The sequence below is a fragment of the Eucyclogobius newberryi genome, unplaced genomic scaffold (genome assembly GCF_026437365.1).
Source record: "Eucyclogobius newberryi isolate DKJ021-1_F unplaced genomic scaffold, fEucNew1.0.hap1 SCAF_21, whole genome shotgun sequence".
Taxonomy (NCBI): domain Eukaryota; kingdom Metazoa; phylum Chordata; class Actinopteri; order Gobiiformes; family Gobiidae; genus Eucyclogobius; species Eucyclogobius newberryi.
Window position 1 is genome coordinate 25,996,403 of NW_027315846.1, and position 16,797 is coordinate 26,013,199.

General features: G+C 42.2%; 1 protein-coding gene and 1 non-coding gene across 2 annotated transcripts in view; both read left to right on the forward strand.

The window, feature by feature from the left end:
- The window catches only part of cdin1 (CDAN1 interacting nuclease 1), a 164,988-nt gene that overhangs the window by 69,934 nt on the left and 78,257 nt on the right, over window positions 1-16,797 (forward strand). The window contains exons 8-10 of the mRNA XM_072457833.1: window positions 3,647-3,714; window positions 6,940-7,005; window positions 7,726-7,831. Of these exons, the coding sequence (XP_072313934.1) occupies window positions 3,647-3,714; window positions 6,940-7,005; window positions 7,726-7,831 (240 nt within the window). The remainder of the gene's footprint in view (window positions 1-3,646; window positions 3,715-6,939; window positions 7,006-7,725; window positions 7,832-16,797) is intronic.
- trnad-guc (transfer RNA aspartic acid (anticodon GUC)) lies at window positions 10,910-10,981 on the forward strand. Its single transcript has one exon. It is a non-coding gene; the product is annotated as a tRNA-Asp (tRNA).

The window sequence follows — 16,797 nt, forward strand, 5'->3', positions numbered from 1 at the left end:
CAGGGACAGAGGCCGGCTACGTGAGCAACTGACATCACCAAATAAAATAAATCAAAATCATACCTCAATTATACTTTTTAATCATGAAGACGATCCCAGCAATTCACACAAAGACTGTTTATAAATCCAACTTTCTGTGACTGTGGAACGTGGCTAAAGCTAAAGTAAGAAAGAAACAACTTCCTGTTTAGCCTCAGCATTTATTTCACTTCTCTGCAAAGCCTCCACGTCTCTGTCTCCTGTCTCTTTATGTAATGCATTGGTTTGGATATTGTTAGACGCTTCATGCACTGGACTGACTCAGGTGCTGTGCATTGAGAAACGGGAAACGGCTGACGCTAGCTTTTGTTTTGCCAAGTTTGTGCGCTCAACACTGTAAATACGGCCGTTTATCACAAGATCAAGTCAGCGATTATCAGCGATAGTCGTTTCAGTGACTTTTTCCACCGCGATCGCATGACAACTGTGTCTGCTCCAACAGCTGTGCCGTGAGGGGCTGTGATCGGGAGGCTGGCCCTTATTTAAGCCCTTTGTTGGATAATGCTATTACTCCTTATTGTCCAGCCCGGCCTCATCTGCATGTATGGGCCGGGGCGCTGTGTTCAGGCCCAGTCGTGCCTGTCGCGTCCCTCCTCCATGGGCCCTTTTGTACCTCCCTGTGCCTCCACTCTGAGCCCACCACAGACTTCATTAAACCCTCCCCATTACTTAAACGCTCCTGCCAACTAAGCACCGCATTCATTACAAGCCTTTATAGCTGTCGCAGAAGCGGAACATGATGCAAAATGACATTGTATTGCAACAGCGTTTTTCTTCTATTCCCTTCCATGCATTTACCCGAGTTGGCATTTACTCAATTGTTCTAATTCATTTTATGGACTTCATGTTTAATTTCATCACGACAAAAAGATATATAATGAATGAAAATAACTTGGATTTAGAATGTAAGTTTAAATGGCTTCCAACATTTTTCTGGTATGTCAGATTTTCTGAAGGCAAATGCAAAGCAGTATAAGTATAAGACTAGTGCTAAAGTCTGTTCGTGCAACTGTAATACGCTAACACTTTTTGACATGTATTATCAGTATCCTCCCCAGAATCTTTTAAAAGGATGGTAAATATGCCTCATATGGGGTTGCATTTGCCTCCAAGGATGGTTTAATGTACCTTCATTATTTCCAAAGGTACATGCACCCTAAACATACTATTACATGGTGTATAAGCCTAAACATACTATTACATGGTGTATAGGCCTAAACATACTATTACATGTGTATAAGTCTAAACATACTATTACATGGTGTATAGGCCTAAACAAACTATTACATGGTGTATCAGCCTAAACATACTATTACATGGTGTATAGGCCTAAACACACTATTACATGGTGTATAAGACTAAACATACTATTACATGGTGTATAGGCCTAAACATACTATTACATGGTGTATAACCTAAACGTACTATTACATGGTGTATAAGTCTAAAAATACTATTACATGATGTATAAGCCTAAACACACTATTACATGGTGTATAAGTCTAAACATACTATTACATGGTGTAGAAGCCTAAACATACTATTACATGGTGTATAAGACTAAACATACTATTACATGGTGTATAGGCCTAAACATACTATTAACATGGTGTATAAGACTAAACATACTATTACATGGTGTATAGGCCTAAACAAACTATTACATGGTGTATAAGTCTAAAAATACTATTACATGATGTATAAGCCTAAACGTACTATTACATGGTGTATAAGTCTAAAAATACTATTACATGATGTATAAGCCTAAACATACTATTAACATGGTGTATAAGTCTAAACATACTATTACATGGTGTATAAGCCTAAACATACTATTACATGGTGTATAAGCCTAAACATACTATTACATGGTGTATAAGACTAAACATACTATTACATGGTGTATAAGACTAAACATACTATTACATGGTGTATAAGTCTAAACACACTATTACATGGTGTATAAGTCTAAACATACTATTACATGGTGTATAAGTCTAAACACACTATTACATGGTGTATAAGCCTAAACATACTATTAACATGGTGTATAAGTCTAAACATACTATTACATGGTGTATAGGCCTAAACATACTATTACATGGTGTATAGGCCTAAACATACTATTACATGGTGTATAAGCCTAAACATACTATTACATGGTGTATAAGTCTAAATGTACTATTACATGGTGTATAAGTCTAAACATACTATTACATGGTGTATAAGTCTAAACACACTATTACATGGTGTATAGGCCTATCCACCATCAAGAAAATTGAATATTTGCAGCCCAAAACTTAATGGAATCATGGAAATGATAAATACACAAAACACAATTTAAATGTATTACCAGTGAGCACTGTATCATAATACAGTTTTATTCACAATTTTGTTTTGTAATGAACATTGGTACAGTTTCAGCTAATGGGTGAAGGCAGTATTATAATGCTGAAATAATTTAGACACATCAACTCTTCTTGGTGTGAAGGCAGAACAGGTGGAGAAAGTGGTTTTGGTGCATTTACTTTACAAAGTCCAGGCTTGTGTGGGACCCGCAGATACTTCAGAGCTGAGCAGAGTTAAGTGAATATCATTATTTGCTCAAAGCTGCGTCTTGAGAATTTTTTTTATTTTATTATTTATTGTTGCGGGGTTTGTTTCTGGTCTTCCGGGTAGTGCGTAAGCACATGACTAGAGCGTAATCTCTGATTGGTTGCTGTGGTGACGCAGTTTAGGTTTCCAACTTTTCTGCGTCAGCCGCGCGCTGCTGACCACGCGTCCAGAGCATGGATCTATTACATACATTATATTCTATACATTATTATCAAGCCCCGGACTCACCGCTGTGACCGCAGACGTGCCGCATCCACACAGACTTTGAATGTGATGTGGACGCTTTGGACGCGGCGGTATGAACTTGTTTATTTGAAGTAGTATTTTTATGATGGCGCCACCTCAAATATGGGATTTCCCCCGTGTCAAAGCAGATTGCGGGCCATTTTGACTTATCATATTAGGGATGGTGCCGCCGTACAACAGTACGGTAAATGCCTTAATTAACTTTAATTATGTTTTTATTTTTTGTCCCGAAGGCTTTATTCAATAGGTTAGTCGTTGTGTGACGGGGAAGAGAGTGAGTATAGACTCGGTCCTTAGTTCATTTATTTATTTCATGCATTTGTTATAAATATGTAGCAGAGAAAGTTTGGCTCTGGGGAAACACGTGTTTTACCTGATGCTCTAGTCCGTGCAATGCTCCTGCTCAAGTTTGTTTGCTGAGTTATAAATATTACAAAATGTACCAGAATGCAGAAAATGGCATATCATTTGCTCAGAAGTTTCATGAGAGAAAACCCCCTGACTAGATACAGTTTGAAAATACAGTCACAGCTAAAACCCAGTCTAATAGCTCAAGACCTGAGGATGGTCCCTCAGTGAAGTAGAAGTAGTTCAAAATGTAGGAATAATGCAAAGTATTTGATATTTATTAACATAACAATATCTTGCATATTGTTTATTGTTACTTCTATTGAATCTGCATAAATGTGAAATACCATTATTATGCTGGTATCACCACTGTTGGGTTCCTTGACTCTCGTCTCAGTGCCATTGGCCAGGAACATGAAGTTCTGCTGAGGGACAAGCTGAAGGAGAAGAACATGTCCTTTCTAGGTAAGACCGTTGCACCTGCACCGTTCATTGTCATCTTCTACAAGACATAAAATCACTCTGAATTTACAGAGGCGAAATATCCTTGATGTTTTCAGTGTAAGTACTCAAGCTTTACAACATAACATATATTATGCTGGTGGAAACTCATCAGAACTAAATACAAATTATTGGATCAGGTTTTAGGTTAAGTTAACTGTCTAAAACCCCAGACATTTTCATTGACTACTAAAAATATATATATTTAATTAACCAGAATATATGAGAAGGAACTACTATACTACTACTACTATATTCCATACTACTGATACCACAATGATAATTCAAACACTATTTTGGTTTTGGACAACATTATAGTTATTTTGATATTCTCTGGATTAAGAACATTCTAAAAGTATTCAGTAAACTTTTGTCCCTTGTATGTGATTTTGATACTTGTCCAAATAAGTGTCTAGTTTTGATGCTAGGACAAGCTCCCAATAAAACATTTTGAGTTTAATTACCGGAAAGTCAGCAGCGTTTATTGCCCATAGACTGTTTTAGACGCGTTATTTCACCAATGGATTTCCCAGGATTCACTGGGCTCTAACTGGGAAAGAGCTACACGTATCTTCTGTCTGATAAAGCACAAGTTATATCTGCCATTTAGGAGTTTGTCCATCCTTTTGTCTTAGTTTGCAGCTTGAGTAAATCAAGGTGGGTTGTCCAGGTGTGAAATTGCGCCCCTTCCCCTTCCATCTCATCCCAGCCCCTCACACTGTCCCGGGCCGATGAGCGATGAGGGATAAAAGTCATTCCCGCTGTCATTAGGCCAATATCCTTTATATGGGCTCCGGTGCTGACCTTTTCTTGGGGGCTAGTTCTAAAAGCGTCAGAGTTCGGGGGCCATGGGGGCCACTGGGATGGGCTTTACCACACCTGATAAATGGATTGGAAATAAGCTAGCCAACAGCGGGGACGGACCATTAATTTTAATCAAAACTGGAGTTTAAAAAAAAAAGGCCAGACTAGAGCCACCTGACAATGTCAACAGTCCAGTAGGCAGGGACAGACGGCTCAGGGGCCACCATGGGACAGACGGCTCAGGGGCCACCATGGGACGTCCAGTGGTTAGTGGGGCTTGAATGTATGGTCAGGCTTTCAAAAACAAATCAAAATTACCTTCATAGATTAGTAAAAAACAGTAAAGTGTGATGGGCTTTAAGCAATGTCTATTTGGTTATCCAGTACGCTACATGCCAACCTTTTTTATTTTACATTACATTACTAAAACATATCAGAATTATCCAAATATTTGTTTCTATTAACCCAGCATTTTATACTTCAGAGTTCACATGGTCCTCAGGAACTTGGAGAAAATGTAGGACAAAAAAGAACTAAACATCTTTAGCTTTTGAGAAGGCTAACAACAACAACATACCTTGCTGTTAGCTCTATTAAACGCTGTTATATGAGGAGACTCGATCATTTTATTATTGGCGACCTCCTAAGTCAAACATTTTAGAGATAAAAGCACATGAATGCAAAAACGAAGGCAGTACCCGGACTTCTCATCTCGTAAACACAAGCACATGAATGCAGCATTAGGACACTTTTTTTTTCATAGCTCCCTGTTGCCTAACCAGTCCTTATCCCCTCAAAGTGGATGAACACGACTTTGAAATCACGTTAAACGACTTCCATTTCAGTTATACCGCCTGTAAAACTTCGCCACACCATTACCAACATTTCTGGAAGCGTTGCCCGTAGCTACATTAAATTTCATAGATGTGATCCCTTTCCAGCACCCAGCCACACGGCAGCCCCCTCCCCCCAATCCATCCCCTCCATCCCCTGACCTCCGAATCCCTTCCACGGTCCATTAGTCGAGCCTCGGCTGAAGACAAAGAGGCCGGGCCCTTGGAAGCCGAACGACCTGGTCAGCCTGCGATGTAATGGAGAAATCAGGTGCACCGGGGGGAGATAATGGCGGCTGCAGAGTCAAGGACGAGCTTGCCGCTGCAACACTCGCGCTCGCCGGGGTCAGGATTGCACCCGGGCCCCCTTGTTAGATGTTTTATAAAGCGGGAGCAAACAGCGGAGTGGAGAGAGGGCTCTGTAAGCACCTCTTTACGGGCGTTGTGCAGTGGCAGCAGATCCAGGCCGAGGCAGTTAATGGTTTTTACGGTTGTGTTTTCTGGCCCGACACGGCTGAAGGTTGAGTGTCTCCTGCACTGTTAAAAAGTTAGTGCCCTGTAAGGGAATATATGGGGGCGTTAATGGGGTTTTTGTAGGAGAACGCAATCACCGTTTGAGGCGTCAGAGGGAAGATGGGGAAGTTCGTAATCTTTACATGTGCAACAAATGAGTATTTTGGAATGGCAGAACCAACTCATGTTTTCTAATGGGTTGGGTTAAGTTTAAGATCCAAATATTCTCAGCTTTACAAAGGGGCACTGAAGCTCAATAGGGCAGCAAAGATGAATCAACTAATCATGACTATACAGACTCTAAAACACTTTCCAGAAGACAGTGACACTATTAAATCAAAATGTTAAAAATGGTTGATAAAAAATAAGAACTAAATCACTCTAAAAGAGATTTTTCAATGATACACTTTATTTGTATCTAGAAGTCTTTAGTCAACATATTCCATCTTAAAATCAAATCAATTTATTTTTGTAAGGCCCAAAATCACAACAACAGTTGCCTCTGAGGGCCACAGGGAGAAATGAATCAACAATGTCTGTGGTGGCGAGGGAGTCAGACAATGTCTGTGGTGGCGAGGGACGATGTCCCAGGGTCCTCTGTCCTTAGACTCTCCTTCTCGGCCAGGAAAAACTACAAAAAAAACCTCTTTGGGAAAAAAGCGTAGAAACCTGGAGGAGTTCCAGTGAAGGAGAGATCCGACTCTCACAGACGGACAACAGACAGATGTATTTTAATAATCACTGACTAGAAGAACATTATCATTGACAACTTGTTTTGTTGGACCAAATGCCCTTTTATCAGTCGCAGTCATGTGCAGTAACAGAAAGAACAACCTGTGGAAAAAATACCAGGTCTTTGATATGAATGTTTAAAAATGTCATTTATGTACTGTTATTATTAAATCTTTGTACACTCTGCATTTAAAGTGAATATTTTAATTGTTATCAAGCTCTAGAAAATGTTGTCTTGACAAATATGTCCATCATAATTGTTTGTGAATGTTATTTAGTTTATTAATGCATTTATTTGAATTGATAGATGAAAACCAGCTGAGGACCATGGGATATGACAAAACACCTGATATTATTCTGGAGGTTCCAGTTGGTAAGTATTTTAACAGCTTTTATCCTTTACTCTTGAATGTTCTTCTATTTTGACTTTTGCCCATTCAGAAGATATAATGATAATAATTTGTTTAGTTTTCAATTGCTATGACATAAAAGTGCTTGATTTTCATCACTTTGAAACAAAAGGATCCATTGCCAAATTAGAACGCGCTCCTTATTCAGCTGTCAAATTGCCTTCACTTAAATGCATCTCAACTCTCTAGATAGTAGCTATTGTTTTAGCCTCATTTACACTACGTCACCCCTCTGTAAGTCCTGAGGTGTCATTCCTGGCGACAATGGTATTTATTCAGAGCTCAAAACACAACTCAAATGTGAAAGAGCTGTTACAATCTGACAACAAATATAAAAGCCTATAACTCTCTATAGAATATTTAGTTTGTACCTTGCATCTAAAATAAGAAAAGTAAACAGTTGAAAAGCAGATAATCGACGTCACACTGCAGTTACGCTCACATTTATCACTGATACAGACTTTGGGATCACACCCAGTCAAACTCATGACCTTTCGCTCCATAGATAAGAGTTTGAATCTGTTTGTTGAGGAAATGAATTGTTGTAGGGCGGGTTGAAGTGTCCTTTATCTCCCCCTGATGTTAGCAAACAACAGAAACACATAATTCACTACTTTTTTTTAAAATTAAGATGAGGTCTATCCTTTTTTTATTGGACTGATATGGTTTTGTTTGCGTGGCAGCCGTCGACGGTCACATTGTGCACTGGATTGAAAGCAAAGCGTCTTTTGGAGACGACCACAGCCACCGGACCTACCTCAATGAGCAGTTCTGGAGCTACTGGAACAGGTGAGTCCGCACTGCACGTTACCGCTCTGCACTACGGGCCGGCTTTTGTGCTCGAAAGCCGCTCTCGTGTGGTTTCACCGAACACTTCCTCTCACGTTCTTGTAAAAATAGATAATCAAGCCAGCGTCGCCTGAGAACAGAGTGTTGCATACAAAGGTTATTTAGATGTGTATTCTGTGATGAACATGACACTCCTGGACCAGGTGAGGTGAGTGTATGAGATATGACATTAAGAGAATGAATTGTGATCTGATCCTTGAGATGATTTGCTTTTTTGGTGCAAAAGTCATATCTTGATTCAGTCATTCAACGTAATGTGGTTTTATGCTCACACAGACACACACTCCTTCTATTGCTTTTATTTCTTTTATGCTATTTGATGAAGAAAGTACAACTAAACATTATCACTAAATAGGTAACCGATGTCCATGTACTTATTCTTGTAGCCACAGGTTCAGTTGGCGTGGCTGGTTAGCCTTTTAAAAGTGCGTTCAGCCTCTGGACACAGGCCTCTCGCTGCTTGTACAATGACTGCTGTTCAGATGAATGACTGCTGCTCTGTTGGATCTGACTTTGTTGTTGGTTGCTGAACGCGGTGTCGGACGTGTGAATGATTAAGACGAGGAGTATGCTTTCTTCTGGTTTTTTTTTTCAATTGTTTGGAGAAAAGTCTCATTTCTGACTGTGACTTAAAGGCGCAATGGACGATTTTTCGGCGATTTGAGAACGCAGGCTGAAGTGCACATGCCACTCCCCCGTGCGGACCGATAAACACACACGTGCGTTTGTTTATTAGCGCAACGGAGCGCATCACATCGCTCGTCTCCCGTAGATTTCTGTCCACTTCTGCGTCAGCTCGAACTGTCTTTCTCCGTCTTCATTTTGCCCCGTACACTGAGGGAACTATATTATGATAGATCCATGCGCTTAGGCACGCGGAAACGTGGGGACGAGCCTCACGCGGCTGCAGGTGAGCGATAGGTGCGTTTTATGATTGATACGTGGCAGGACTAATGATTTATCCACGCCACGAGGAAATATGATAAAAAATTTGCTGAAAAAAATCGTCCATACCTCCTTTAAGCTCCAGCGGCAAAGAGTTGTCTGTGTGAATATTTCACTGAAACATGGTCCTGGTCCTGGTCCTGGTCCTGGTCCTGGTCCTGGTCCTGGTCCTTTGCACTCTGCAATTCCAGTTCCACTTAATCCAGCTCTTGCCCTCACACCTTCTTTATTATTGTATTTTTGTACCAATTCCTGCATTATACCAGAAGCAAGAACAATAAAACACTTAAAAATTGCCTTCAAATCATTGACATGATGTCATGTTAAGTCATTATACTACTATTACAGTTTTTTAATAATATGGAAGTGCCTGTTTATGCAGTGACACTAAAGGCCTCAGGTCAAATCTTGGGGCCCCAGACAATGGTACAATACGGCATGGGAGATCAAATCAGAATTAACCAAACGCTGTGGAGAGAGATTGTTGTTACGAATCACAATCATAATCCTGACTAGAAAATGTGATACACATTTTTTTGTATTCTATTCTTATACCATATTGTGATGTAAGACCGTGTCAGCTCTTTCAGCCACTTTCACAACTCTACTTTTAGATCCATATTTGATTTGTATTAATTCCAAAGTGTATTGGTGCTTAAGATGATAGAAGTGAACTGTAAATGGAGACCCTTTGGTTAGTAACGCCCAACACACTACACCACTGAGACCCCACACTGGCACACGAGAACAACATTCAAAATCCTCAACTTTATCTCTTTGATTTGTTCCTCCTGTCTCTTACATCGTACACCCTCATATCATCTTTCCCCCACTCTGATTGGACAGTGGGGGCGTGTCTGGCGCTTGCTCGGGGCCCCGGGGTGGATGGCAGTGGGATGCGTGGCATTGGGCGCAGCGGCCTGTCGCACTGCGTTAGGGAGCTCTCCGACAGTGGATCCAGCTCATGTCAAAGCGCGGCCCGCTCAGAAAAACCCACCCAGAGCTGTCAGAGCCTCCCCTCACACCACTGTAGACTTTAATTGACATTTACAGCTGACATTTTCATACGACCCGTCTGTCTCTTATTGTTTGTCATCGAGGAAACGAGAGATCATTTGTGAATGCTAATGGTGAGCTGATGGATGGATAGTGGCAGAAGAAATAAATGATAAAGAAGTGAAAAATACAGTTAGAAGTGGGCAATATTTAGATGATATTGTGACTCTTGTTTTGAAATTATGTGAGATTTGAACGGAGAATATCATTGATAGTCAAAATGGCAACAAAAGAGATAAAAGTGATGTAAACTTTTTAATAAGCGTATATAATGATATTTCTGTACTTTCCTGGTTATTTTATAGATGTTTCATATTTGTTTGATAAATAAACTTCAACTAATGTGTTTAAAAGTATATTTTGAACACATTTATAGATGGCTGAATATTGTTATCGGAATAAGCCAAAAATATTAGAATCAAAATAGATTTAATAGATTTTAATTTCTCTCATTATCGCCCACCCTAAAATATATTTCCACATTTCTTTTGCTTTCTTATTTAAGAGGATCTTGTGTTTTTATCATTAGTCACATTAGAGATGGACTGATACACGTCTCTGGAGCACTGTTCTACGGTGGCCCTCAGGGTTCACAACATCAATGAATTTAAAAGCAAAACAAATTAACAGACAGCACAAGTAAAAGTCTGCAACAAAATACAATTAACAGACAACACATCGAAATGGAAAGTGCTGCAACGTGTGGCTGAGCGGCTCCCTCCGCCGCGCTGTCCGGATAGTGGTCCAAGACTCTGTCCCGGTCTAAGTTTTCTTCCTTACTCTGCGTAAAAAATAGTTTGGTCCACAAGTCCGAAGGCTGCTGGATCCCTCCTCCAGTGCAGTGGACTCACACCAGGCTCTCCTTGCCTCCCGCCGCACTTTCCCCAGGCTCACTATCCAACACAAATGACTGCTACAATTTCATTTGAATAAAACTATGTAAGTTAACGTACACATTGAAGTTATACAGTTTACTTTCACTTTCACTTTGTGTGGGCGTAGTCATTCAGGGCACCTTCCTCGTTAGTATAGTGGTGAGTATCCCCGCCTGTCACGCGGGAGACCGGGGTTCAATTCCCCGACGGGGAGGAATATATTTTTGGCCCTCTGGTGTAACGTACACTACTGTTGACCTACTGCAGCCTTGCTCTTTTTAAAATAACTTCTTACTTGTGCAGACTTTATTCTGTGATATTGCTACTGATTTATTGTTCAAAATGTCAGTTCTAATATTGATAAGGAATGATTACATTTTTAAAAATCAAAACTGATTGTAATGTTTCTCATTATTGTTTCTAAATTTCTTTTGCCTTCTTATTTAAGAGGATCTTGTGCTTTTACCATTAGTCCAGTGTTGACTCTAGAGATAGACTGATACAGTTTTTGTCATGGTTCTCGGAAATGCCCGGTCTAATATTGCCCCAAAAGTGATATATAGGTTGGCGGGCGTCAATCTACTCAGTCCACAATTCAGTCTTTTTAAAGTTGTTTGCAACAAAAGCTGTAATTTTGCACATTAGGGACAATGTTAATGTGGAAGTATCCAAGGGCCCCAAGAGCCCCGCCCCCTTTGGAGTTGTTAGCATCGGGGCAATGTATATATGTTAGTAGTTTATTTTGTAGGCTGTGATTTTAAATATTCCACAAGATCTCCTTGTGTCAAATGCTGTATACAGTATTTATTTTGTATCTAAGAAACATTATTATATTGAATTAAACAGGATTGAAAGATCATGATCTCTGGTTTATAGGAATTAAGTATTTGTGCTCTTCATATCAAATAAAAGATAAAAGTACTTTAAATTGTTTTACATGCTAATAACGAGGTTTAAAACAACAAATTTATTTAAAATTAAAATTTCTTATGACGCCGTGATGCCGCGCGCGCTTGTGGGCCCCTGAAATTGCTAGGGATCCCCTAACTTTTTTAGGTAGGGGCCCCCCTGGCCCCTATTTCTCAGCCTGTTTGTGAAAACATGTTGTCATGTAAACAGCCTCTAAGTAAATGCTTTTAGGTGGGTCAAATAAAATGCAAATCCTGTAAAAATCCTCCCCACAGTTGTATAACACTGTACTGCAGGATCAGGTGAATATGTCAGACATTTGTCATGTTTCTGGTTGTTTCTCTAAAGCAGAGTAATACGAGCCACTGCTGCCAACTGTGCTCCAAGTCCAAAGGGTCAAGGTCTTGTGTAACGCTTGCGCTGCTCTTTTCACTTTGTGTGAGCGTAGTGGTTTAGAACAACTTCCTCGTTAGTATAGTGGTGAGTATCCCCGCCTGTCACGCGGAGGCCAGCCGTGGATAGTGGGCATAGAGCGTCAGCCAATCAGAATGAGCCTGTGTGCCATGTGCCACTGTGATGAAGGCCAACCAATCAGAATGCAGAGATTCGTGTTGTTCACAAATTCATCTCAAGAGACCAGAGTTCAAATCCTGCTGTGCCCAGAAGAAGAGGAACGTTTCAAAGGATCAAAACTTTAAATATATGAAGTTTATAAGTTCAAACTTTAAATGTATAAAGTTTATGAGTTGGTGTGTCAGTTTGCACTTGTTAAAGGTCAGATCATGAGAAGGACTCACATGCAGCTGCTGGGACTGATTTGCAATATTAATAAAATCACAAATTGATCACAAAAAGTGATTTCTGCTTCACCTTAAGAGATTAACCCACGTCACATCTTCTGCATAAATAAACTTGGAGTGGGTCAGAAACAGGGAGTTTAGTCCGCAGGGGTCAGAGGTCACACTATCACATCTCTAACACTGCAGCACTGAACTGTACTATTGTGTTCAGTTTATGTTCTGCAGAGAAATAAAACATTTACTCATATTATTAATGATATGATATCTCAATCATGTATGGAATATTATTGTATTATTATATAAGAAAACACAATAACATATACTTTTAAGAATATTTATTGACAGGGAAATACCAGAAATATTAAGTTTCATTTATTTACAATTCAGACAGCATTCATTACTTGACAGTAGTATTTACAATAAATATACAGATATATACAGTCCAGGGAAGTATGTGTGGATGTGAGGACTGTGAGGGCCTGCTTCAGCACCAGTTTGCAGAACCTGCACGTTCTCCCTGGGGCAGAACCTGCACGTTCTCCCTGGGGCAGGTGACTCCTCTCTCTTCCTCTTCTGTTGCTTCCTTTCCTCCTCTCTCTGTCTTGTGGCCTCCAGCTCCCTCTGGAAGAACTCTGTGTCCACAAAGTCCTTAAAAGGTGGTGTTTCTTCAGGGCTGCTGCTGCTGCTCAGGGCGTCCTGAGAAAGAGACGGTGATGGTCAGAACTGTAGGAGGCGAGGTGATGGTCTGAGGAGGAGGCTTCACTGTGGCAGGTGTCGTGGTGACGACAGTCGTCGTGGTGACGGCAGTCGTCGTGGTGACGACAGTTGTCATGGTGACAGAGTTGTGGTGGTGCTGCCAGAGTGTCTGTGTTTGCTCCAGTTTTTCGGGCTGATGTTGAGTGAAGATGTGGCATTTAATAATCTGATGTGATGATGATGTAATGATAAATATGTAGTTTTGTGGTCGGGTGTAGCGCGCTGTTGGCTGATTGGCTCAGGGACAGTGGAGGGGGAGGCGGCCTGTTGTGACGACTGCGGCTGAAGCTTCACTGGAGGAGGAACTACAGAACAAAACAGATGAATGTTTTAGTGATAAGCAACACGTGAAATACAAGACATGACACACATTTAGAACCACTGCACTGGCTGTCAAACTACAGTCAGCATGAAGCATTCATCTGTTCACTCTGTGATGGTTTGACTGAGACAGACACACATGGAGCATGAAGCATTCATCTGTACACTCTGTGATGGTTTGACTGAGACAGACACAGACACACATGGAGCTCACTCACTCTGGGTTGTCTCTTCTCCAGGAGCATCAGATGCAGAATGTGTGGGACGAGCTGCATCTGAAACAACTAAAACACCACAATATAGGTTTATGTTTGTTTAGATTATTCTATTAAAATGTCAGACCTGGAGCTGAAGTACTTCCAGACTCGGCCAGAACAAACCTCAGCTCCTGTGGAAGTGGCACTGGAGGCTTAAGGGGCAGCACATCTGCAGCAGCTGAAGAGAGGAAAGAAATGTATGATACGTTTGATCAACTTTGATCTTACAGTGAATAAGCAACAAGTAAAAGCTCTTACCGTCCTGTGGTTCTTCCAGAACAGTCTGTTTGGACTGTGCAGCTGCTGTAAGAGAAGAAGACGAATAATGAGTCATATTTAGCCGTTAGTAACAACGCACACTTACATTTGACCTGTTGTTTATATCATAAGTAAGTTTATATGGCTGTTTTATTTAGCAATGTTAGTGTGAATGAGCAGAAGAAGCTCTCACTCATTCATATTGAACACCAGATAATATGACTTACTCTCATCACAGATGCATGAATTCAGAGCAGGACCTGAACAGGGTCAGGAACAACTGAACTCATGCACAGGACAGAACGTGTCCCAAAGTGTCTTTCATGGCAGGACATCTGTGTGTGAACTTCTGTAAACCTGAGGATGATGGAGCTCAGCAGCGACTGGTGCAGACACGGCTGGAATAAAAGACAAACCTTTTTAACACATGGTACATCCAAAATGGAGCTAAAGCGTTACAGACACATTACACACATCCACGTGTTGATTGGACGGAGATGCTGAGCATTGTCCTCTCCAGCGCGTCCTCTTCAGCCACTGCTAAAGGAAAAGACATGAAATGAAACAGAAGTGACTGCTCCTCTACACGGTGTGACTCTGTGTGACTCCACACAAACCAAGAACACATGATTTATGTAGTTATACTCACCCAAGGGCTCACGAGGAGAGCTGGTGGGGACACGAGTGGGTGGGACAGAGGACGGGACAGAGGAGGGCAGGAGAGAGGAGGACAGGACAGAGGAGGACAGGACAGAGGAAGACAGGACAGAGGAGGACAGGACAGAGGAGGACGGGACAGAGGAGGACGGGACAGAGGAGGACGGGACAGAGGAGGACAGGATAGTGGAGGACAGGACAGAGGAGGGCAGGATAGTGGAGGACAGGACAGAGGAGGGCAGGAGAGAGGAGGACAGGGCAGAGGATAGGGCAGAGGAGGACAGGGTAGAGGAGGACAGGATAGTGGAGGACAGGACAGAGGAGGACAGGGCAGAGGAGGACAGGACAGAGGAGTACGGGGCAGAGGAGTACGGGGGAGAGGAGGACAGGAGAGAGGACAGGACAGAGGAAAGGACAGAGGAAAGGACAGAGGAGGGCAGGATAGTGGAGGACAGGGCAGAGGAGGATGGGGAGAGGAGGACAGGGGAGAGGAGGACAGGAGAGAGGAAAGGACAGAGGACAGGACAGGAGAGAGGAACAACATAATCAACATAATTGTTGAGTCATTCATATGGATTTTGGCTCTTGTTTACAGTCTGTTGCTAGGTAACAGTTGTGGAATGTCCTCCACATTAACATTAAGTGAAGGCATTTCCCCCATTGTGGGACAAACAAAGTCTCTCTTACTTGTGATGAATTGTTGATGCTACAACTACTTTTATGCACAATAAGAGACAACACAACACACAGATGACGTAATATTACACCTTAAATAAAACTGCACAACTGCAAACCTTTAAATGTAATAAAGTTTAACTTAACAGGGCTGAATATCACACAAAACTGACAGAAAAGTCGCGTTAGTTGTTCAACAGAGACATGGAAGTAGCAGTGATTTTACGTGACTAAAAACACAGTTTCAAAAGTGCAAAACACAAGACGAACTTTACCTGAAAACGTCCTCAAATGCCCGTTATAAATGCCACAAAATACGAGTGTTCTGGGGCAGTAAAATGTCCATAAGAAGGTGAAAACAGGAGCAGATCTAGTGCTAAACTTGTCCCGGTCACATTGAATGAATGACGTCACTCTGCATTCAAACATGGCGCGCTCTCGCCACAGCGCCGCCGCTGGCCAAAAGTATATTACATCCGTAGTGGTTTAGCACTACCATAGGAAATGAATGGGATTCTGTTTAGGGCTGTTTAGCTAAAGAATCCACGGCGGCCGCGCGGGAGACCGGGGTTCAATTCCCCGACGGGGAGGAATCATGCTTTTGATCCCCCCCTCATGGCTCTCTTTCCGCATTAGTGGCTTTGGGTTCACAGTCTTTGACAGACTGACGTTTAGGCTGTTTGTCCATTCTCTCATTTTCACCACTCCAAACCTGCATCTCGTTGGGACCCTGCCCTCACAAGCACATGTACTGCATCTCGTTGGGACCCTGCCCTCACAAGCACATGTACTGCATCTCGTTGGGACCCTGCCCTCACAAGCACATGTACTGCATCTCGCTGGGACCCTGCCCTCACAAGCACATGGACTGCATCTCGTTGGGACCCTGCCCTCACAAGCACATGTACTGCATCTCGTTGGGACCCTGCCCTCACAAGCACATGTACTGCATCTCGTTGGGACCCTGCCCTCACAAGCACATGTACTGCATCTCGCTGGGACCCTGCCCTCACAAGCACATGGACTGCATCTCGTTGGGACCCTGCCCTCACAAGCACATGTACTGCATCTCGCTGGGACCCTGCCCTCACAAGCACATGTACTGCATCTCGTTGGGACCCTGCCCTCACAAGCACATGTACTGCATCTCGCTGGGACCCTGCCCTCACAAGCACATGTACTGCATCTCGCTGGGACCCTGCCCTCACAAGCACATGTACTGCATCTCGTTGGGACCCTGCCCTCACAAGCACATGTACTGCATCTCGTTGGGACCCTGCCCTCACAAGCACATGTACTGCATCTCGCTGGGACCCTGCCCTCACAAGCACATGTACTGCATCTCGTTGGGACCCTGCCCTCACAAGCACATGTACTGCATCTCGCTGGGACCCTGC